General features: G+C 35.4%; 1 protein-coding gene across 5 annotated transcripts in view; it reads right to left on the bottom strand.

Annotated features, from left to right (window-relative positions):
• The window catches only part of TTK (TTK protein kinase), a 42,439-nt gene extending 17,084 nt beyond the window's left edge, over positions 1 to 25,355 (bottom strand). The window contains exons 1-14 of one of the 5 annotated variants that reach the window (XM_038554601.1): positions 25,161 to 25,355; positions 23,858 to 23,998; positions 21,067 to 21,289; positions 20,608 to 20,714; positions 18,227 to 18,370; positions 17,068 to 17,182; positions 16,835 to 16,907; positions 16,649 to 16,740; positions 15,129 to 15,216; positions 14,053 to 14,173; positions 9,929 to 10,077; positions 5,618 to 5,751; positions 4,084 to 4,210; positions 44 to 133 (exon numbers count right to left, since the gene is read on the bottom strand). In XM_038554601.1, the coding sequence (XP_038410529.1) occupies positions 44 to 133; positions 4,084 to 4,210; positions 5,618 to 5,751; positions 9,929 to 10,077; positions 14,053 to 14,173; positions 15,129 to 15,216; positions 16,649 to 16,740; positions 16,835 to 16,907; positions 17,068 to 17,182; positions 18,227 to 18,370; positions 20,608 to 20,714; positions 21,067 to 21,289; positions 23,858 to 23,996 (1,602 nt within the window). In that variant the 5' untranslated portion in view covers positions 23,997 to 23,998; positions 25,161 to 25,355. Of the gene's footprint in view, positions 1 to 43; positions 134 to 4,083; positions 4,211 to 5,617; positions 5,755 to 9,928; positions 10,078 to 14,052; positions 14,174 to 15,128; positions 15,217 to 16,648; positions 16,741 to 16,834; positions 16,908 to 17,067; positions 17,183 to 18,226; positions 18,371 to 20,607; positions 20,715 to 21,066; positions 21,290 to 23,857; positions 23,999 to 25,001; positions 25,020 to 25,160 lie in introns of those variants that run through there. The other 4 variants (XM_038554599.1, XM_038554603.1, XM_038554602.1 and 1 more) reach the window with 4 other exon arrangements.
• Between the last annotated feature and the right edge of the window lie 207 nt (positions 25,356 to 25,562).

Genomic DNA, 25,562 nt, shown 5'->3' with positions numbered 1-25,562 from the left:
AAGGAAGTTTAAAATATTTTTCTTACATATTTAAGATACTCACCTTACTTGAGCCTCCGCTTCCTATCTGCTTCAATATAGAATACATTCTTCCTTTAACTGAAATGCATTCATTTGTTGAGGATGCTGAAATCTAAGTAATTAAAAAATATAAAGATTCAAAGGTGCAAAGAATATGCCTGAGAAATTATCCTGCATTTAGCACAGTGTGAAATGCTTCTAATTTTGATATTATCTTAAATTTTAAGTAATTAGATATTAGTCACAATTTATTTAAGATTTATTTATTTATTTATTTATTTATTTATTTATTTATTTATTTAGAAGATTTATTTATTCATTTATTCATGATACAGAGAGAGAGGCAGAGACACAGGCAGAGGGAGAAGCAGGCTCCATGCTGGGAGCCTGATGCGGGACTCAATCCTAGAACTCCAGGATCACGTCCTGAGCCAAAGGCAGACGCTTAACCACTGAGCCACCCAGGCATCCCTAGTCACAATATTTTAAAGACAAAGTTTACTCTATTTTAGTCAAAGAAATAAATTTATTAATATATATACTCCCAAGGTGTCCCCCTCTAACTTGCCTTTACTTTTTAAATTTTTATTTTTTTAAAAGATTTCATTTATTTATTTGACAGAGAGAGAGAGAGAGAGAGAGAGAGAGAGAAAGACACACAAGTAGGGGGAGGAGCAGAGGGAGAAGCAGGTTTCCTTCTGAACAGGGAGCCCAATACATGGGGTTCAATCTCATGACCTGAGATGAAGCCAGTTAACTGACTGAACCACCCAGGTGCACCTTATTTATTTTTTAAGATTTATTTATTTATTTATTTATTTATTTGAGAGATAGGGATGGGGGAACTGCAGAGGGAGAGCAAAATTCAAGCAGACTCTGTGTTTAACACGGAGGCCAACTAAAGGCTCAATTCCACGACCCAAAATCATCACCTGAGCTGAAACCAAGACTTGGACGCTCAACAACCCAGGTACCCCCCCACTTCTTTTTTAAGAATTTTTTAAAATTTAAGTATAGTTGTATAGTTGACATATAATGTTACATTAGTTCACTCATATTTTTTAGAAAGATAAATAGAAGATTTAAGATCTCTTCTAATGTCCAAACTCACAAGCTTATTACTTTTCACCTTATTCTTTTTTCTTACATAAACCTCTTAATTTACATATATAAACAATTATACTTATACTCTTTTTCATTTAGCATTACATTATAAAGAAAGCAGTGTTCTAAGATACTTAGAGCTTCAGAGTCAATCAGATAAATGTGAATTTCAGCAATGCTCTCCTTTTGCTGGGTGATGTTCAACATGATAGTTGATTTGAACTTCAGCATCCGCTTCAGCAAACTTCAGCAAACTTTCAGCTGATATCCTATTGCAACAAGCCCCCTCTTCTCTTCCCTTATGCTAGAGCTCTCTGTGAACATACGAATGCTTTGCTCGATGGAGCACAGTGAAAGGAATCATTTGAGGCTGACACGGAAACTAAAGACACAAAAAGCACCTTGCTAGCTCATTCACGAAGTTGAAACAAGGTCTGAATACATGTCAGTTTAACCAAGTCCTGCTTCAGATCCCAAATGGTAGAACTCTCTTGAAATCTCCTTCTCCAAAACGTAAAAGATAAGGATTCTAATTTCTTTAACCTCTAGGGTAGAAAAACATTGCTGAGTCATGAGATAGGCTTTCTTTAAGCAAGTATTAGGCTTTGAAATATGTACCTCTTATTTTTCATTAAGTTAAAATTTCATCAAAGTTTTTCACCACCTGCTCCCACCCCTCATCATTTTGGAGGATCCTCTCATACTTAAACTGAAAATTCCTGAGAGGGGAGAAAGCAGTTCAATGTCTCCTCCCTCTAACTGCTGACAGTTTTTAGGGTAAAGTACTTCTGACTTATTTGGTTCAATACCAATGTGAAGCTGTTTCCTACATGGGTCATCCACATGCCCCTTGGCCAATCCTCCTCACTATGGCTACAGTAATTTTTTTTTTCAAGATTTTTAAAATTGATTTATTCATGAGAGACAGAGAGAGAGAGGCAGAGACGTAGACAGAGGGAGAAGCAGAAGCAGGCTCTATGCAGGGAGCCCAATTTGGGACTCGATCCCGGGACTCCAGGATCACACCCTGAGCCAAAGGCAGACGCTCAACCACTGTGCCACTTTAGATCCCAAATGGTAGAACTCTCTTGAAATCTCCTTCTCCATAACGAGAAGGCGTCCCCAGAGTAATTTTTTTTTAAGTGCAAATAAGATCACTTCACTTCCCTGCTACCAACTATAGCACAGCTTCTTATCCCTCTTGCCTCTTGGGGTAAAATTTAAAGGGCCCAGCAGAGGGGCACCTGGGTGGTTCTGCTGGTTAAGCATCTGACTCTTGATCTCAGCTCAGGTCTTGATCTCAGGGTTGAGTCTGAGCCTCAGGCTGGGATCAACACTGGGTATGGAGCCTATCCACTTACATACATACATATATAAATAAATAAGCAAAAATAAAGGGCCCAGCAGAACCCTAAGACTCACCTCGCCTCTGCCTGAGCTCCAGTCACACTCTAGACCCTTTTCAGTTTCCTCCTGACACTGGACTTTTCTAGAAGGCTCCTGGCAACTCCACTTGGTCATGACTTGACTTGTAGAAATCAACTCAAACAGGGTCCTGACATGAGTAGTAACTCAATAAATGTGTTTTGAATCAGTATACATAGGCAAACTTGATCATCTTTCTCTCCTTTGTAATTTATTCTCTGAATAACACTATTCCTCTTTCCATAGTATAACCTATTGTCAGCTTTCTTATACTTTATATTTTAAATGATTTACTTATTTGAGAGAGTACGTGAGCAAGGGGAGAAGGAGAGAATGAAGGAGAGAAGCAGAATCCCCACTGAGCATGGAGCCCAATGAAGGATTGGATTTCAGGAACCTGAGATCATAACCTGAGCTGAAACCAAGAGGTGGAAGCTTAACGGAATGAGCCACCCAGGCACCCCTTTTTTGTTCTTTTTTTTTAATTGCAAAATACACATAATAAAAATTTAGCATTTTAACCATTTTTAAGTATACCACTCAGTGGCAGCATTAAGTGCATTCACACTGTTGTGCAAATACTTCCATCCATTATCTCATATTGAAACTCTACATCCATTAAACAGTAACTCTCCATTCCTGCCCCTCTCTAGATACTGATGACCATTGTTCTACCTTCTGCCAGCTAATTTTTTTTATCTCTTAATTTGTAATAGCTAATTACCTGTATGGGCTTTTTTTTGCTAGTTTTTAGCTGTTTTATTTAAATAACAATTGCTACTAATTTTTATTATTTACTAAGTAGCAGGCTCTTTCATAAAAGTTACATATATATTAATTTAATCTTCACAATTATCCTATAGGGTGGGTAGCTTTATTATTCCCATTTTATAGATGATGAAAGGGGTATGGAAAATTTAAGTAACTTACAAAAGATCACAGAGCTGGTTAAGTAGTGAGGTCAAGATTCATGGCCAGAAAGTCTCCCTTCAGAGTTCAGCTTTCTACCAGTTATTAAGATGCCTCTCAGATAGTTATTAGAAACTAATTTTAGTATTGATATCAGGAGAGTGTTTTTTCTCTAGATGACAATACAATCACTTCACCAGGAAAAAGTTTTTCTTTCATTTTTATAATTACTTTATATTTTAGTAGCATCTCATACTGCTATTCTGATATTCTTGAAAACTTACCTATAAATTAATCAGCCAATGAATGATGCTGCTCAGTAATAGCAGACTTAAATAGTGAAGAAGAATAAAAAGTAACCTAAATTACAAGAGAAATTTTGTCTAGCTATTCAAAGTGGATCTTTTGGCCTAGTTAATGAAAAAAAACTTCATTAGCTTTTAATAATTAACCTCTTAAAGTCACAAGGTATTTTTTATGAGACATTAGAAAAGTGTTTTGCCTCATAGAACTAGGAATGGACAAGTTCTTAAGATCATTCCTAACAACTAGATGCTGTGAAAATAAATCTTTACATTTGATCATACCTTAATAATATACCATCATAAATAAAGCTTATCAAACCTGTAAAGTTTGAAGTGGAGTAACAGGTATTTGCTGCTGTTGCTGCTGGAAATGTGCAAGCTGGCTGTAAGGTGTTGACAACTGACAAGCAGATGGAAAGTCATTCTTTACAACAGGAGTTCTAAAACTAGGAAAGATACAGTTTTAATTTAAAACATTAAAATTGTAAACAAGATTCTGATTCAGTTTTTGTATGATTTTAAAAGATGCATATAAACTTAAATGCATTACATCAAACAGAATCCAAGTCAGTTTTAGTAATATAGCTAGCTAAGCTAATTATTCTAAATACACCATCACCAGAAATTTCATTTGGAAGCAATTCTTTCTGAAAGTAATTTTTGTCCCTAGACAAAAAAATCCTAACTAGTAAGATTAATAAGATGGCATTTAAAATATGGATTTGGAGTTATTTTATAAGACTTTTGCCTTAGCCAAGGCAAACATTAGCCTATGGCTAGTTGTAGAGCTTATGAGTGCTTTTTAACAATTATGTTCTACAATGGCCTGCTAGAAATATCTGAAAGAAAATTATATTAGAGGAGTTTGGCTTTTGAGCTTAAAGCTGTTGAATTCACATTTGTGCTTTGCTTGTCTTATTCACTATCACATCCTCAACACCTAGAATGGTGGTTGGCACAATGGAATTCTACAAATATTTGTAGATAATAAATAACCTGGCTTCACAAAAAAATACATCATGATTCTAGGGAGCAACCATTCTTTAAAATATTCCACGTATAATAAAATGAGGTAATATATAGCAATATATTAATATATAGTAATATATAACTGGATTAAATTGGTAGAGACCAGGTTATAAAACCTCTTTTATAAGGCTAGTTCTAATTAAGATCTAAGATCATTTACATTATGAAAATGAAAAGCAAAAGGCATCATGGACTTAAGGTATTCTCTAAGATATTAAAAATATAGCCAACTAGTTGAGTGATATGATGTGCCACATTACTTTATTGTCTTTCTTTGAAATGTCATTAATTTGGTTTTGCAATATCCTTATATTATATTTCCTGTCAATCAGCATTGACCATCCACTTTCTTTACTCATCCCTTATTCCCATCCACTCAACTCCTTTACTTTTGAACACTCCAGAACCATGTGACCTATACAACCAACCAGAAACTATCAGAAACATTTAATAACTCCTTTGCTATAAAATGTTCCTACTACCCTTTATCCAGTCTAAGAATGCTAACCTTTAAAATCTCTCAATTACAGAAAGATATCCATGTGGCAATGTATAATTATCAAGAAGTCTTACATATTTAGAGTACTTATAGACTGTAGGTATAGATTACAATATAATTAAGAGACTTTCAGAACAATCCTTAAATATGTATTGCAGCCATCTTCCCCTCCCTTTATACAGATGAAAAAACTAATGCTCAGAAAAATAACAGAAGTTTGGAAACTCCTTAAAGTAACAGAGCAGGATTCAACTACAGATCTATTTGGCCCTGAAGCCCATGTTATTTCTATTGTGCCAAACTAAACACCAAAAAGTAATTTTACCAGTTCATGTAATCATCCAAGGCACTGCTACTGGGTGTTTTACAAAGAGATTTTGGATCAGTCCATGTAGGTGCTGATATTGGTGGTGACTGCTTTGAAACTGAAAAGGCAGGTTGCTCAAAAATGGTTTGTTTCTGCTAAATCAAAATACAAAAAAAAAATCACAATTTAGAGTTTTTAGTCACCTATTCAATAATTTTACAAACATTATAATTTCTAACAGAAAAATATGAAATACACAAGCATGCTAAAATGAGTAAAATGTATGTATTCCAGACTTCCAAAAACTTATTATAGCTCTTTTACTCTAAATTCCAAAGCCTCTTATATTTTCCTCAGAGATTAAAAAGGGAGGGAAGACACAGTACTGTTTAACAAAACAGGATCTAATATTCTCTGCCATGAGGGCTACTATAACCATTAGTGAACTTTTATAATCTAAATAAGTACTCTGTACTTCTGAACACTAGTCTTTCGTTAATCAATAATACCATAGTATATGGGAATGGGTAGCTGGGGATGAAATTAAGGAAATGGTCATGAGGGAGAAGAAGTAATGAATTTGAAGTAGATGGAAGTGATCCAAGGCTAGTATCTTTAAGGAATTTTGGGGAGTCACTAAGATGTTCGGAGACGACAGCAATGAGCAAGGAACAGGATGGTATATCCAGAAAGCAGGAACCTCACAAAGTCAGGGCTTTGCAGAAGAAATGGTCTGGGCATAGCTACCAGGAGTTTCCAAATATAAGGTAAGTGATAAGTGAGATGAAAACACTCTACTTGAAAAAAAAAAAAAAGAAAGAAAGAAAGAAGGAAAACACTCTACTTGAGAGGGCTGCTGGAGAAGCAGGGATTCTCAGGAAACCACCTGGTTTCTTTTTCTTCTTTTCCTAAGTGTGCTCTTCATGGTTTTTAATGTATTCACAAGAGTATACAATCATTAGCACTATTTAATTACAGAAGATTTTCATCATTCTAAGAAATTCCATATCCATTGGTGGTCACCCTCCATTCCCCACTCCTCCCAGCTGTATCAACTACTAATCTACTTTCTGTCTCTACAGATGTCCCTATTCTGGACATTTCTTATCAATGGGATCCCGCAATATGTGGCCTTTTGTGATAGGGTTTCTTTCACTTCACATGTTTTTAAAAGATCATCCCTGTTGTAGCATTTATTACTAATTCATTACTTTTCATTGTTGAATAATAAAATGAAATAATAAATTTAGAGTACACGTTTTATTAACTCACCAGTTGATGGATATTCAGGGTTATATATAATGCTGCTATGAACATTTACTTATTTATTTATTTATTTATTTATTTATTTATTTATTTATTTGCTATGAACATAATTTATGTACAAGTTTCTGTATGATAGAGATTTTCAGTTTTCTTGAGTATATACTTGTAAGTACAACTGCTAGATCATATGGCAACTATATGGCTAGCCTTTTGAGAAACTGCCATACCATTTTCCAAGTTATTGCACCATTTTACATTCTCACCAGCAGTGTATGAGGGTTCCAATATATCCACTTTCTCACCAACATGTTATTGTCTCTTTCTAATTATAGCCATCTTGGTGGATATGAAGTGGTATCTCATTGTGGTTTTGATTTGCATTTCCCTAATGACAAATAAATGGTTTTGAGTCCTTTTACCATGCTATTGACTTTCAAATTTAAAAAGGAAAAGGTGTTTCATATGAACCATGATTTAAACTGTCACAATTTTTCCCATCTAACATTACTACCTCATTATTTAGATCTTTAATAAACTAAGATAAAGTCTCTTCAGTAAATGGTGTTGGGAAAACAACAACAAGCAAAAGTATAATACAACGACTTTCTTGTACCATATGCACAAATTAACTCAAAATGGATTGAACTCTTGAATGTAAGACCTGAAACCATAAAACTCCCAGAAGAATATACAGGCAGTAAGCTCCCTGACATCAGTCTTGGCAAGGATTTTTTTTTTTTTTTTTGGATCTGACACCAAAAGCAAAGGCTTTGGTAGAACTGTATCAAACTAAAAAGCTTCTGCACAGCAAGGGAAATCATTAACAAAATAAACGGCAACCCTCTGAATGGGAGAAAATATATGCAAATCCTATATCTGATAAGGGGTTAATATCCAAAATATATAATAAACCCCTAACACTCAATACCAAAAAAGCAAACAATCCAATTAAAAAATAGGCAGAAGATGTAAACAGTCATATAAACATATTTTTCCAAAGATATATAGATGGTCAATAGGTACATAAAAGATGTTCAACACCACTAACCACCAGGGAAATACAAATCCAAACCATCTCACACTTCTTAGGATGACTATCATCAAAAAGAAGAAATAACAAGTGTTGGCAAAGTATGTGGAGAAAAGAGAATTCTTGTATACTACTGGTAGGAATATAAATCAATGCAGCCACTATGGAAAACAGTAGAGAGGCTCCTCAAAAAATTAAAAGTAGAACTATCAGACAGCCTGGGTGGCTCGGCAGTTTAGCGCCACCTTTACCCCAGGGCATGATCCTGGAGACCCAGGATCGAGTCCCACATCGGGCTCCCTGTATGGAGCCTGCTTCTCCCTCTGCCTGTGTCTCTGCCTCTCTCTCTCTCTCTCTCTGTCGCTCATGAATAAATAAATAAAATATTTAAAAAAATAGAACTATCATATGATCCAGCAATTCCACTTCTGCGTATTTATCCAAAGAAAATGAGAACACTAACTTGAAAAGATATATGCATCCCATGTTCACTGCAGCTTTATTTACTATAGCCATGACATAGAAACAACCTAAGTGTCCATCAATGGATGAATGGATAAAGAAAATGTCACACACTCTCACATTCACACACACACACACACACACACACACACACACAGTGGAATATTATTAGCCATAAAAGAGAATGAAATCTTGCCATTTGTGACAACATGGATGAACATTGATGGCATTATTACGTGATATAAACCAGACAGAGATAGACAAATATTGCATACTATCGCATATGTGTGAAATCTAAAACAAACAAAAAAACAACCTCAGAGATTCACAGAACAAATTAATCATTGCCAGAGGTGGCGGTGGGTGGCAGAAAAAATGGGTGAAGGGGGTCAAAAGATCCAAAGGTATTTCCAGTTACAAAATAAATAAGTTATGGAGATATAATGTGTAGCATGGTGACTATAGTTATTAATACTACATGTATATTAGAAAATTGCTAAGAGAATAAATCTTGTAAGTTCTCACAAAAAAATTATGTAGCTGTATGCCTATAGATATTAATTGAACTTGTAGTGATCACTTCATAATACAAATATTCAATCATTAGGTTGTAGGCATGAAAAAAATGTTATATGTCAACTATACCTCAATGAAAGAAAACATAAAATACTTATTTTTCATAAAAGTATATATGACTATAGTCATATGTCATATGGATTTATTATTATTTTTAATAAGTTAATGTTTTTAAATGTTTTATTTATTTTCTAATACAATAAAACAGATATACAACCTACATAAATAAAAACTCTTTATAGGCCTTAATAATTAAGAGTATAAAGAGGACCCCAACACCAAAGTAGGTGAGAACCACTGAGTTACACTATAACCAAAAAGAAAGAGTGAGGAATGTATAACCATGGACTATATATAGGTATGGTTTTCTAGTAGCCTACCAGATCATTCCTTCTGAAATGACTTATGGCCATTGGGAATCATCATTCAATCTGTTATAAATTCATATACATTGTCTAGTTTTACTTTCCTATTTTATCCATGGGGATGACAATAGGAAATTGTCAAATGCTTTAGTACAGCATTGCACTAGTTCAGGGATCGGCATGTTGTATTCTGTAAAGAGCAAGAAAATAAACATTTGAGGCTTTTAAGCCGGATAGCTTCTGTTACAACTACTCAACTCTGCTCTTACAGTTCAAAAGCAGCCATAAAAAAGTAATAAATGGGCATGGCTGTGTTCCAATAAAACACGTTTTACAGTCAGACTGGGGACTAGATTTGCTGCAGTTTGCTGACTCCTAGCAGTGGTCTACCAGAAATCTAGAAATACCACTGAAAATAAAAGACTTCAGCTTGACATACACTTTTACTGAATCTGTGACTCTTAGTGATCACGGTTTTGTGAATTAAAAAAAAAAAAAAAAAAAACCCTTTAAGTAAAACTATTCCACTAAATATGGTACATAAGGATTTAATAAAAGAAGAAAACATTTAAATGATCATCCACATTACAAACAATGGCAATGTTACACTTGAGAAGAAAAGAAAATTACCTCTGTATCAACTTTTCGAGAAACCTCTGGAATCTGCCACAGATTTGAGGATGCAACAGGATTCTGGTTTACGCATTCTGACTTTCTCACAGACTGCCACTGTTTCTGGTTACTCACTGTAACATTTTGTTCTTGATGTTCCTTAGTTTCTGAAATTGCATTTGTAGTTATTACCAATAAAAGGAAAGAAAATTTGATAATAACAAAATTAAATCTGATCTACAGAACATATTACAAACTGTATTAGTACTTCACTCTTAAAAATAAGGACACTAAAAACTTTAAGTCAGCTGCTGACAATTTGTTTTTAGCAAGCAATTTTGCTGAGGTGCCATACAGCCATCTTCCTAAGTTGCTACCTAGAGCTCTATCGGAATCCATTCTGAATTTAAATACTTCCAGTCCTCACCAGAAGACACCAAATAAATTAGTAAAAATTTAAAAACACATATATATCATAAGATCTAACTAACAGACACTAATCCACTACTTTTCATAGACCTCTAGTTTTTTTAACAAAAATTTTACCTTAAGTTAGCCTGTATCTTACCTTCTTGATGGTCTCCAAACAAGAGAGCCTCAACAATATATTTACTATTCTATGATTATATTCATTCCTACCATAATAAATGTAAAAATCCTTTTTTTTAAATAAGTATTTTTTTTAATTTATTTATTCAGAGAGAGAGAGAGACACTGAGAGGCAGAGACACAGGCAGAGGGAGAAGCGGGCTCCATGCAGGGAGCCCGACGCGGGACTCGAACCCGGGTCTCCAGGATCAGACCTGGGGCTGCAGGCGGTGCTAAACCGCTGCGCCACCAGGGGTGCCCCAAATGTAAAAATCCTAAATATTTGCACTGATATGCAAAAGGGATAATGAATTGTGACCAAGTTGTTTATTTAGGAATAATGCAAAGGCTGCTTAACTTTTGCAATCAGTTTATTTATTTATTTTTCTTTTTTTTTTTGCAATCAGTTTAATTTGCCATAATATCAGAACTGAGAACATATGATCAACTCAATAAACACAGAAAAAGCATTTGATTAAGCTCAACACTAAGTCACAAAAAATTAATGGTAATCTAAGTGTAGAGCAAAATTCACTCTGTTTTGATATCTAATAAGAGTAGCCACAAAAATCTATAGCAATTATCATACAAGGTATGATAATACTGAAAGCTTCCCTCTAAAATAAGGAATGAGTTAAGATCTCCACCTATCATCCTTTCCATTCATCATTACGGCAAAAAAAAAAAAAAAAAAAAAAAAAAAGATCCTATCCATCATCACAGCATCACATCAAAAATATATCAGATATCTAGGAGTAACTCTAGCAAAAGATAAGAAAGATCTCTACACAGAAAATGATTCTCGATAACAATTTAAAGACTACTTATGAAGCGATTTGCCAGGTTAGTGGATGAGACAACTTACCTGTTAAGATGTCAACCTGTCCCATTAGGATCTCAGTCAAAATCTCATTTTTTTTACAAAATGGCGTTTGCATCTGATAGATCCTAACATTTATACAGAAACTCAAAAGGCCTAAATAGCTGATATAACCTCAAAGATGAATGAAGTTGGAAGATTTTACAACTGACAGATATACTTATTGCAGTAATTAAGATAATACTGGCACAAAAATAGATAAAAAGAACTGTGAAATGGAGAAGAACCCAAAAGCAGACATCACACACAGATCACTTAATTTATAATTCAGTGAGGGAAAAGAGGGTCTTTTCAATAAATAATGCTAGACCAACTGGATATCTATATGAGAAAAAAGCCCAAAAGAATCTTGATACTTCATCTTACATATACACAAATATTAAGTTCAGGTAGAAGATAAATCCAAATGTGAAAAGCAAAATGATAAATCATCTAAAATATATGGAAGATCTTAGAATAGGAATAGATTTGTTTAAAGACACAGGAAACAGCACATAGGAAAAGACTGATAAATTAAAATGCTTGATATTTAAGAATTTCTTGTTTTAAAAAGTCTTCACTACATAATGGGAAAAAGTTACTTGTAGCACATATATCCAACAAAAGATACTTAGATATTATATTTAGATATTATATTTAGATAATATAAATATCTCCTGGGTATCAACAAGAAAAAATTGCAGGAGTCAAACAAGTACTTCACAAAAGGATTTCCAAAAGGCCAATAAATACAGAAAAAGATATTTAATGTTGTAAGTCATCAGAGAAGTGCTAATTAAAACCACAATGAAAAAAAATAAAAAAATAAAAAAATAAAACCACAATGATGGGGATCCCAGGGTGGCTCAGCGGTTTAGCGCCTCCCTTGGTCCAGGGCGTGATCCTGGAGACCCGAGATCGAGTCCCACATTGGGCTCCCTGCATGGAGCCTGCTTCTCCAGGCTTCTCCCTCTCTGTGTCTTTCATGAATAAATAAATAAATAAAATCTTAAAAAAATAAATAAAACCACAATGACATATCACATAGCAGCATCCAATGTCTAAAATTAAAAACCAACAATAAAACAATTGAGACTAAGATGGAGGAAGAGCAAAATATCTGGTCAAAGGTACAATCTTTTTTTTTTTTTTTAAGATTTTATTTATTCATGAGAGACAGAGAGAGAGGCAGAGACAAAGGCAGAGAGAAAAGCAGGCTCCATGCAGGGATTTTTTTTTTTTTCCCTCCCAGGATTGGGATCACACCTCAAGCCAAAGGCAGATGCTCAACCGATGAGCCACTTAGGCATCGCACAACTATTCTACAGGACTATTTGGCATATCTGGCACAGTTGAACATATGCACATCCTGTGACCCTATAACCTCAATCTTTGAATACACCCATAAGAAATGTGTATGAATGGAATGCTATTTCACTGGGCTGTACTCATGATTTGGGAAATTTTGTGACTGAAGTTTTACTATGTAAGAAGGTATCACAGGCACTGTGTAGGTAGGTACTCAACAAGCATTTATTGAAAAACATTAAAATAGATGTCAGATTACTACTAATAACAAGCATATTTGGTAAAGATGATTTTTCAATAATACCAGTTCATAATAGAGGTCATGAAAATTCCCTTCAAATACTAGGGATAGGAATCTCTTCTTAGTCAAAATAGTGACAAAAGAGATTATTCCAGGGTGATTAACAGTCCCAGTTTGTTGGGGACTGAGGGTCAAACTGATGTATGAAACTTCCAGGACTAATACCAGGAAAGTTTCCGTTTGGAAACCAGAGTCTCAGCAAGCCTAGTTTGTCCCAGTTTTCCTCCTCTGTCCAATTAAAGAAAAAATAGTCAATCTTGCAACATTTGTTTGGATGGAATCATCCAATTTGTGATCTTGTTCAAAAATCTTTAATGGTACTCTGAGGTCTACAAAAAAAATTTAAGCCTGGCATTCAGTCTACGAGTCTTATCTCCCACTTCTACATGACCTGTTACAGTTTTCCACATAACTAGACTGTCTTGGTTTCTAAAATGTTTTATTCTTTTGCTTTTGCTATTCCCTCTCTCCAAAATACTCTATTACAGCTATTTCTTCCTCTTTAAACCCAAACAGTTCTTTGTGTTTCTTTTCCTCCATAAAACATTTTCTTATTTACCCTAAATCAATTAGTTCTTCATGTTACTCTCTTGAGTTCTCTAGCACTTTATTTATGTGGTTCTCATGACACTTTCTAAACTCTACACAGCATTATACTTAAAAGTCTCTCTCCCATGCTTGATGGCAATCTCTTTGGGACACTGTCTCATTCATTTGTATACCCTTAGAACATTTATCATAGTACTCATATAGTAGAAAATCAAATGTTTGATAAAAAAGAGAGAATTGTCCTACAGATACAGCTTCTGTGATTTTTTTTTCCCAGAAAGTATTTGTCAAGCCAACTGAGAAACCTAACTCAACCCCATTGTAATGTCCTTCCACTCTTCCTTTTATGCACCTTTTAGTCAAACTTCTGTTGCTGCAGAATTCAATACATTTTCAAACATTCTACATCATTCAACTGGCGTACAAAATGAAGAGATATAGGTGCACTCTTACATTGCAATTCTTAGATGGCTGGTCAACTTCCACAAGCAACAAAGTATTGTTTTTATTTAAGGAAGCTTATTTTGTTTCTCTTACCTTCTAATTTTGTTAGAAGACTTGATTCAGATTTATTCTTTAGGGTTACTGAATCAGTATCAAGTTCAGAACTCTTCTCATCTGACATCAGAGATTCCTTGGAATTGATATTTTGAATAGACTACATGGAAAGAATTAAGTTATCAAAAAAGATAAAGTCTCATAAATAACAGCACTAAAAAAAAAAAAAACAGTAACAGCACTAATTTCTCTTAGTGTTCAAAATACTGAAGTCTCATCTATGTGAAAAGATTGCTAAGTAAATTACCTACTATAATCAGATGTAGACAGACAAACTCTAATATTAATTTCTTGAATTATTGATTAGGGCTTTGGGAATGGCCATATGTGCTTTCAAAGGACATAATCAACTGCTAAAATATATTCACTTAATAAAAGAGACTGAAATTTTGAATCCAACATAAGACATGTCTCATTATTTTGTTACTATGATTTTATTTTACCCCAAAAATAACGTTAGTGAAAATTAAGATTTGTATAAGTCTAAAACAGTAGTTATTTTAAATCCAAAAACTATTCTCTAAGATAGCTATGATTAGTTAAAACAATAAGCACAGACCATGGAAAAGGAATTGCAAAAATTGTGAGGCCAGCAGTTGAACTCAAGTACAATAATAGTATAACCCCTAAAAATGAGTGCACCAGAGACTAAAACTGTATCTTTGAATTCACAAAGATACATTATAATTTACTCTCATTGCTGCATAAGATGCCCTGTCAGATCAAATAATTAAACACATCAAGAAACAAAAGTTGGGGGGAATGGCTCCCCAGCTATTCCCAAACCCAAGCCAACTAATCTACTTAAACTTATGCATAATAATTGTTACTTCAAAGGTATCCCGGGAGATCACCGATCATTTCTCTACCATCTCAATTTTGGAGGAACAGTTTAGGACTTCCATAGTACTTCCCATTAGTAGTCCCTATAACTCTTGGGGCTGCAGGAACTCTGTTGGATACCTTCTCCAGAAAAAACTCTATGGATCCAGGACCAGGACCCTTTACTCCTGTTCTCTCACATGCTCCATGTAAAGATTTAAAAATCAAAATACCTTTAAATGTCTCAATTCACTGGAATCATTTCCACTTGATTTAGATCCAGACACAATTATATCTCGGCGTTCTGATCCAGAGGTCTGTCTATTACCCACAAAACAAAATTGTTTTAAAGCTTAACTTGAAATTAATCTTTATAATGTGTTATTTTTTTTCCATTTTAAAGTTGAATTTTTAACAATATGTACACTTAATTAGAAAGATTTTTTTGAAAAAAAATTTAAATAGCATAATTACAATACAAATGTAATTAAATTGTATCTAAATTAGGTGCTGGCAGTGACAAAACCAACAGAGATAGGTATTACTTCATTATGTATTAAGTAACAGTTGTAACTAAGTATGACTGTGGTAATGGAGAATGGGACAGCAGAATATAGGTAAAACTAAACTTCAGATTGAAGTAGCTTAAGGACCAGAGTACAAACCTTCCCATGGGCCTCTACCATGCCTAGCAGATAGTCTGTCATTACAAACACCAAGAAAATGACTGGCTTGGTTTTGTTCTTTATTTATACTGGGAGAAAGTCTCCTTTATTCTTCATCTAGGTGTTCGAAGTGGAGACAACAAAAGTTATCTTCTAGATTTTGGATAACGAAAATGCTCTCTTAATATCTATCTTTGGTCAAGCCCTAAGCATGACAAGATTTTAATTAAAGAAGATGCCAACTAAAAACAAGCAGTTGTACTTTTGAAGTTTATTTGTAAAATGGTTCTCTGGAATCCAAGGAGGCTTTTTAATAGAAATAAGAAATCAAGAATGGTTAGTTAAGAACAGACCAGAAAAATTTCTTTAGCTAAACTGGAATACTAGATCCCATTTTTTAAAAAGGGATAAATACCCCAACTTGAAGGAAGGAGAACACACTGGATATGATGAGCAATATTTCATTTCTACCTGCCCTGCCCCACCTCTTGATGCTCTGGGCTCTGAAGCAAATGAGCGAATTAATCATCTTTCCCACTGATGGCTGCTCTTCTCCTTGAATGAACTAGTAAAGAAATTCTAGATCTCTTTCCACTCTTGCTATGAAGACTTTCATATATATGAGGAAGAGAGTCTTACCAGAGAGGTTACTTCATAAGCAAGAAATGTCCAAACATTTGTTTTTACCCCAGGGACATCTTCATAAACTTTTAAGCTTAATATTGATGTAATATTTTTTTCTCCTTCTTTCCTAATTTGTTAATCATTCCTTTAGTTTTCTTTTTTAAGATTTTATTTTTAAGTAATCTCTACATCCAAGATGGGGTTCATACTCACAACACTGAGATCAAGAGTAACATGCTCCACCGACTAAGCCAGTCAGTTGCCCCCCATTCCTTTGATTTTTAAAGAGTGAAAAAGCAAAATAAAGTCATATTTCCTACTCATTCCTTTGTCCTAATAGCATTTAGAGACTTGGTAACCTTTAATACTAAATATTTAATCATAATTACTATTATGCAATAAAGGATTCTGTCATCAACCTTTGAGTATTGAAAACAAATTGAAAAATTAAAATTCAAACATACCTTTTAGTAAAACTTGGTAAAACTGAACCATCTGTCTTCCCATAATCCGGGCTATTTAGAAGGTTAACTGGGACTCTTCCAAATGGGCATGACTAAAAAAATTTTGAAAGATTTAGTAACTAACTAAAAAATAAACATATACCTTACTGCTATCATTTTAATCAAGATAGATCAAAAGTAACTTACCCGTTTAGCTTTGTTTGTTTGTTTCAAGGAATTTCGATGACCTATCTCTGCATCTTGAGGGGGCAAGTTCTCTCTACACAGAAAGAAAATATCCCAATTTTTAAAAGAATAATATTAACATATGTATTTCTATTAACTGCTAGTATTTTTACTGTAATGTGAAAATACATCTGCAGATGTATAAATAATGTAAATGTATGATGAACACTAAAAACCAAATTCAGTTTCCTTACCCATACAAAAACCTGGCTTTTGTAGTCTGTCCTCTGGAATCACAACTGATGTTCCTATTCTGTAAATGTCCAAGTGAATTGGGGAATGGTTCTTGAGTAGTCAATACCGTAGATACTGTAAAAAATTTTCAAGTGTAATTAAGTTTATTAAGACACGAGAAATACACAAAAAGTAATGGGACACCTAGGTGGCTCAGCAGTTGAATGTCTGCCTTCGGCTCAAGGCATGATCCCAGAGTTCTGGGATCAAGTCCCATATCCGGCTCCCTACGAGGAGCCTGCTTCTCCCTCTGCCTATGTCTCTGCCTTCTCTCTGTGTCTCTCATGAGTAAATAAACAAAAATCTTAAAAAATAAAAAAGAATATCTAAGAAGATAATTTATAGTAAACATTCGTTCCCAAATATGACATGCAGACATGAAGATGTTACAATTCTCTAACTATACTTTGTAATTTTCATGACATACCTGTTTCCCCAGAAAAAAGGCACAGTCCCTATTTCTAAAAATAAAAAGTCACTCTCTTGCTTAGACTGAATTGTTTTTAATGTGTTACTAATGGGTTTGATTAAAGAAAAAAAAATCCAACAGGGTTAATAAAGATTTTGTTACTCCTTAAAGTCCTACCTCCTTTACATCTAAAATTTAATCTTAGATTTTGATCATTCTACAAAGATGGTATTTTTTTTTAAAGATTTTTATTTATTTGTTCATGATAGACATAGAGAGAGAGAGAGGCAGAGACACACGAGAGGGAGAAGCAGGCTCCATGCCGGGAGCCCGATGCAGGACTGGATCCCAGGACTCCAGGATCGTGCCCTGGGCCAAAGGCAGGTGCCAAACCGCTGAGCCACCCAGGGATCCCCTACAAAGATGGTATTTTAAAAAAAAATATTATCCTGAGGGTGCCTGGGTGGCTCAGTGGGTTAAGCTTCTGCCTTTGGCTCAGGTCATAATCCTGGGGTTCTGGGCTAGAGCCCCACATGGGGCTCCTTGCTCAGCAGGGAATCTGCTTCTCCCTCTCAGTGGCCTGCCCCAGCTGCCTGTGCGCCCATGTGCATGCTCTCTCGCATTCTCTAATTAACAAATAAAATCTTCATAAATAAATTATCCTGAATTTTTTGCCACAGAAAAGTAGTAGTACACATTAATACATTTACCTGATAAACTCTTCTTTTCCTCCTCTGAAAGCAGCTGCTTCTTTTGAAGGTTTAAATTCTGAATGGCAATTTCCAGCATTTCCAGTGGTACTGCTCCACATTCTACAGCTTTATGAAGAAGTTGTTTACTTTTTTTGAAATTACCTAACAAAGTAAAAAATAATTGTCATTTTAATGCAGCAATCTTCTATTTCTCAGATACTTATTCATCAGGATCTAGGGAGAAAATTTAAAAATTTAAAAGGTTTAGGCAAAAATATTTATTCCAAGATTCATGTACCTTATTTCATTAGCAAATAAAGCAATTTCTCTCTTCTGGTAATAATGCCTGTCAAATAGTTTACTTATGTAATATGTAGTTAACATAATTATGCATTAGTTTATCACTACTGTCTGTTTTCTTTTCTTTTTTTTTTTACTGTCTGTTTTCAAAAGTAAAAGAAATATAACAAAGTAGTATAAACTAGGGGCAGTAAAAACCAAATAAAATGAAACTTAGGGAATTTAGTAAAAGGGAAAACTAAACCCTAGATGTTATTATAGTCCTAAGAACACCAACCTGTTACAACACAGTATAATTATCATTCATGACAACATTTAGTTATTAAGGTTGACATCTTTTGCTAAAGAGAATCCTCCATCAAAAGGATCTATATTTTAAAAAGTAATAACAGAGATTAGCCTTTAGCTACCAGACTTAGCTATACCATCCCAAAAATGCAAAATAATTGAGATTATCATAATTATCTGAATACAAATAAATTACCAAATTTTCTTTCAACTGCAAACCTACTCAATATATTTTGTCTAGAATTTGATTTATCAATATCAAATGTATACATCATGGATCATATGGAATGTGTTAGCATTTATGGGAGCCACTCAGCTATGCTATACACTTGGCACTTAGGATTTAAAAATGATTGAGAGATGGCTTCTAGCTTCTGACAGTTTACAAATTTTAAGAATATAAACATATCTGATAGTGGCTTAGTATACATTTATTCAGAATAGTGGTATTTTAGGATTTAAAATTTTTAGAGCAGCAAAAGAAAGGTAGGCTTAGATAAGAACTAGTAAGTAGGGAGCTTAACAAGGTCATAGACCCTTTTGAGAGTCTGATAAAAAATGTGGAATGTCCACCAACCTTACAAAAATATATATACACACTTAACTGCACATATGATTTCACAGATGCACATAATTCCTGAAAGCCTATTCATAACCTTGTTCAAAATAATCACAATTTTGACCTTGAGGCCACTACTACATTGCAGTGATAGTTTATTTCTTTTTTACAGATAACAAAATTAGAGATTTTCAGTATTTATGTGTCCTAATGTATAAAATTTACAGTTGCTATTGATAGGCCATAATACTTCAACAAATAAGTAGAATGAAGGAGAGAGGGTATTAAAGGCCTGGCCAAACTTACTCTAATTAGCAAGGAGGAATCAATTTTCCTAGGCAGAAAAGGAATGATTTTTTTAAAAAGTCACCTGACAGTGCACAGGATGGATTAGAGATGATTCAGATCACTAGGCCTCAAATCTTGTAAATAAGTAAAAGTTCAGGGTTCTCAATCCATTTCCTGAGGTTTTGCAATGCTTTTCTCCAACCTCAACCCTGGGAAATACACTCCAGTGACTAAGCCCTGCTTTGGGCACCGGGATGGGGATTCTGGTTGAGCCAAACCAATAGTGATAATGTATGCATACTGGTAGTAAATGGGATTGTGGTTGGAGCAGAAATAAGGTAGAGGGAAAATTAGAAACATGTGGTCAGAAGGCAGACTGAGCACAGATCCAAAAGCCCTGGAAAATGAGAAAAAGAAAAGACTAAAGAATGGGTAGGCTAAAAACATCTGAAGAGATTCTCATGGTTCTGTCCAAAAAAGTCCAGATTACACAAGAATCAAATGAACAAGAAATAAAAGGTCCTACAGTAGTTTGCTTTGTCTTTTTAATTAAAAAGGATAACTACCAATTAATGCTACAATTATATTTTGATGTGTATCTTGGTATTATGAAACCAAGCATAAGGAAACTTTATCTAAGTGCCAACGTAAGTATCTTATGTCCTTCTATCACACAAATATTCAGTGAAAAAGCTACTTTCCTTTAGACATTTCCTGAATCTAATTAATAGCACAAACACAACTTTCCGGCTTATTTCCAGGGATTATGCCTCACAAGTAGAAAAGCTAGTATAACAAATATTCTCTGCATTTATACGTCAGCGGCATTCTTCCCCCACATTATCTGATCAACTTTCATGCTTTTTGCCGCAGAATTCCACTTCATATGTATGATTTAACACTACAATGTGAGTTACAGCAGTAAGCAATCTATTAAAATTTGGACTTGACATTTTCAAATTACCTTGCGATAGTTCAAATTGTGCAAAAGATATATGCACGAAAGCAAATTTCTTGCAGTTTGCTTTGGCCATATGAAAGTAGTCACGGGCATCGTCCGGCTCCTGAATACTGTAATAAAGATTTCAGAGTCAAATTTTAAGAAAAAGGACAGAGCTACCTAAGTTTGAGAACTCCTCATTCAATTTTCCAAGGAATGTGGGATATTGTTTTTTTCTGTGCGTAAAATTAAATACTGATAAGTTGATTTTTAAAATGTTTTTAGGCAGAGTCCAGAATATGTAACTTTTGTGGAAATACGTACATAGTAAACAGAGTTTACAATATTCACTTGTAAATTCTAAACAAAAAAATTTGGTTAAGAAATATTACTTTTCTTACAATCAACCCTGACATGTTTCTTTTCATAATGTAGTTATGTGCTATGTATGTAGTTAAACGTAGTTAAAAAGTGAATACTTACGCTTTTAATTCAGCAAATCTCACTTGAATTTGAGCAAAACTCTCATTTTGCCCATATTTATCTGGAGGCAGGGCTTCAATTGCTTGACTATAACGACCGATCAATTTATTTAAAAGAGCATCATTTAGAGGGACACTGTTTTTCTCTAGTTTGAGCAACAAATTCAACCAGTCCTCTGGGTTGTTTGCCATCATCATAATTTGATTAACAGTTCCCGAGTTATCTGAACAAGAAGAACAAAATATACCATAACAAATGCCAAATTGCACTTTCCCTTCAAATTAGTTAATAATTTGTATTTTTGGTATAGATGTACATAAACTCCTTAAAACCTTTAAAACTTCAACAAGTCATAAATATAAGCAACTTATTTATTGCATATATGTCTTTATAAGAGTTTATCTTACTCCAAAAGTTACATATTTTGAAGGAAAGAAAAACTTTGGAAACAGTTTTCTTATAAGTAGCTTTTTAAAAAGACCATATGTAGTCTAAGGAAATTTTATGCTCTACCAGCTTAATTCTATTTCAGCACTCTAACTATCCAAAGAAAACCTAAGCCTCTCCCACCAACACCTATAACAACTTTTTTTTTTAAATCTTTTTTTAATCTTATTTATTTATTTATTTATTTATTTATTTATTTATGATAGTCACACACACACACACACACACACACAGAGAAAGAGAGAGAGAGGCAGAGACACAGGCAGAGGGAGAAACAGGTTCCATGCACCAGGAGCCCGACGCGGGATTCGATCCCGGGTCTCCAGGATCACGCCCTGGGCCAAAGGCAGGCACTAAACCGCTGGGCCACCCAGGGATCCCACCTATAACAACTTTGTTAGAAAATTCATCAATGACTTACTCATTAAAGATTTTAAAACTTACTGTTGCATTCTTAACATACCCTTCTTTACCTCATCCATCCAACACAATCTCCATATACCTCAAACTTACCTTTAACCCAGTCAAACAAAACCAATTTATAAAAGATAACCGGTATGGTTATTTTCTTCTCCCTCCAAGTTACCTCCAGAATTTTCATGTTGTGATTGATTGATGGATTGATTGATTTACTTACTGTCAGTCATTTTAAAAAGACAAATTGAATTAATATCAGTCTCCTGTTCAGGATATTTTAGTCATTACTCACATTATTACATTCAGATTTCTCAGAGAAACTATCATTTCTATGAGTTTTAGTTACCTTCAATAAGGGCAAAATCTTTGCTTTTACAAAAAAAATTGTTGTTTCTACTTTTTTACTAAAACATAACATGTTCATAACTCTGCTTTTTAATTTTAATCTGGGCTGATATTAATTTCATTTTCCACTTTTTTACCTCCCTTCCATTGCCTTCCTAAAAAATTAGTCTGAAAAATGTCTAAAAACCACTGTTTGCAAATGTATTCCTCATGCCTCTGAGTACTCCATTCTCTCCCTACTCAGAACTTAAATTGTGTCTTTATTGTGCTAGTATTCAGTTGATGCCAAGCATATTTCACAGTGCAGCACAGTGAATATATAAATTCTTGTCACCTAGAAACCATGGTTTTAAGCATCTATGGATGCTTATAATACTTACAATGACTTATATCCCAGCTATCAATATATGTCAAGTATTTAGTTTTGAGTGAGCTAAGAATTTTAAATAAGGACTCATCTTGGTGTGCAAGCTTTGTTAACATTATTTAAATACACATAATAAAGTATGGTAATATTCTAAGATTTTGCTTAACACCAAAATGATCAGTTTCTAGGTTGTTCCAAGTGAGTAGGATCTGCCATCATGACTAGACCTCAGGGTCTTCCACTTATTTTCAATCCCTCACCTATTTAATGGTCAATATAGATATAACAAATTTATCCAAAAGTCACATTTCAAACAACCCCAACAATCTGAAATAAAGAAAGAATTAGGCTTCTGACCTAACTGCTCATAAAGCTAGGGTATTAAACTTTGGGGACTTTCACTCTTTCATCATCCAATAAAAATTTAAGTATCTACTAAATGCCAGGCACCATTTTAAGCTCTATAGATATAGCAAATCAGACAAAAGTCATGCCTTCATGGAGCTCACATTCTCGTGGAGGAGACAGATAACAAACAAATTCATGAGTAAATTAGATATAAGGTGATTAGTGCTATAGAGACAAATAATACAGGGAAAGTATATACATGCTCACACCAGCAGGTTGCTAGGTGGGCTAGGAAAGGCCTCACTGAGAGGACCTGTGAACAGACTTGGAAAAGCTAAGAGCAGAGAGATATCTCAGGGGCGATGTTCAAGGCAGAGAGCAAGAACAAAGGCATTGGGGTAGGTCTAGCATATAGGAGAGAGCAGGGAAGCCACAGTCACTGAAACAGAGTAGGCAAGAGAGAATAGAATAAAAGAAGGAGTAATAGTAGGATAAAAGAAAGATTCTCCCCTATCAAAAATTGAGTGTTTGACTTTAAGTGTATACATCATTTCATTACGATTCATCTGGTTCTCAGTTTGCAGCAAAAATGAAATGGAAAAAAATGGCATATCTACTGTTGGCAGGCGTATCAACAAAAAGAACAGCTGACAGTAATGCAAGCATTAAGAGTACACTGTAAAGGGTTTCTATTTTTAGGAATGCAAAAAAAACATGGGAACATTTCCACACAGAAGGGTTAAAATACAAGGTGTTTGTAGTCTAATTGGTAAGCAACAATTACTGAGAAAAAGTGTATTTGTGAAATGCAAGTGGTTAACACTTCATTCCTTAACCTTAGCGGGCACTCAAAGAAAAGAAACTCACCTGTAGAATCAGCAGAGACTTTATTCAAGCTTAGTTCATCAGTAAGGTCTTCATTTTTAAATTTATTTTTAATATCTCTCACTTTGTTCATTATAGAATCAATTGTCAATTCTCTGCCACCTACGTCTTCAGCCTCCATTTCTAAGGCAAGAAAAAAAAAAAAAAGAACTGGGCATCATTCCTTTTTACTAGCATTAAAGAAAAAAGATGTTTTAACTAGCCTTTTAGAACCCAGAAGACTAAAGTATTTGTTATACTATCACATCTAAACACAGATATTATCAGAGTAGTATTTGTGAAGCTTTGTGCATAAAAACAACAGCATATCCTTGTAATTTGTCCAGCAAGGTTTCCAATAGGCCAGGTACGCCTTTTCTTCCCAAAAGAAACTTCAATGAAGCCATTGCACAACACAGAAATTGTTGCCCGTCCTTACTTTCAAACTTTCCATTTTTCTTCCACACTTTCACTTTTTCCAGAATTATTTCCTCTGGGCCATGTGCAAACCCTTTTTTTTTTTTAATGTGAGGGAATGTTTGCTTGGATTCTGGCGACAATATAGATATAAAGAATGTTTTTGATAGTGATAATAACCATTCCTTTATTCACCAGCTGTATGCAAGCCAATCTGCACATTACAAGTGCTTCCAAGGCGTATTGCCAAAATGCAATAAACATTATCGCCTTTTATTGATGAATGGGATATCAGAAGGCTTATTCTTATGCCTATTTGGCAGAATTATGATTTGCTATCTTAAATCATGCTAAAACCAAGAAACCTACTGTATTCTTCTAGCACCGAGCACTTGCTCACCTGCATGGTGGTGATGCTGCAAAGGGCAGTTCATCCTGTCACTCTCAGGTTTGAGATTCTCAGACATTAACCCGGTGGCCCAGGGTAAATACTACCAATACCGCCCCTGACCTCGAGTTTTGACAGTGAAAAGGGGCGATAAAGTGGGCAAGCCAGACACCACTGGCTGAAGTCGGGTTCAAAAGGTAACTGTCAGAACGAGGTCACCGTTTCCTCTCCCAGTCCTAAAACACCAGCCAAGAGGGCAAATCCTTTGGGAAACGATCTCCTGTCCCCAAAACTGCCCCCAGGGGCCCGCCAGGCTCTCTCTTCGGCGAAGTACACACCCACCTCTCGTTTCCTGGGTCCTCAGCAAAATCGCCCCCTCCACCCACCCACCCGAGAGGCGGAAGCAGCGAAGCCTCCCCTCCCCCTCCCTTCGTGCAGCCGCGCCCCCCCCCCCTCTTCTACCAGGCCCTGAGTCCTCCCCGCCTCGCTCTCACCACTCACCGGCCCTCGCGGCTAAAGAGCCCCACACACGGGCCGCCGCCGTCCCTCGGTGTGTGTCTGCGAGGGAAGAACACCGCGGGAAAGCGGAATCCGGAAGAAAAGATGGAATCCAGATCCCTCTCCTCAAACACTTTTGAATTTCCCCGCCGCTACCGCCGCGGCTGCCGGTTGGTCAGTTCTGGTCACGTGGGAGCGTCTGCCGTCATTGGCTCGTGCGCGTCAGCGCCGCCCGGGTGCCTGGGATCGCCCAGTTCCGCCGCGGGAGGTCCTGCGCTCCGACTCCTCCCGGTCCGCGCGGGCGGTAGCGTAGTGCTGTGGCCGGGTGGGGGGGGCGTCCCGGGTGTCACCAGGCCCGGTCTCCTGCCTTTCCCCGTCGTAGGCAGCCCAGATTCTCGCCGGGGA

This window comes from Canis lupus, chromosome 12 (genome assembly GCF_011100685.1).
Source record: "Canis lupus familiaris isolate Mischka breed German Shepherd chromosome 12, alternate assembly UU_Cfam_GSD_1.0, whole genome shotgun sequence".
Classification (NCBI taxonomy): Eukaryota; Metazoa; Chordata; class Mammalia; order Carnivora; family Canidae; genus Canis; species Canis lupus.
This window is presented reverse-complemented; position numbering and strand designations above follow the sequence as displayed.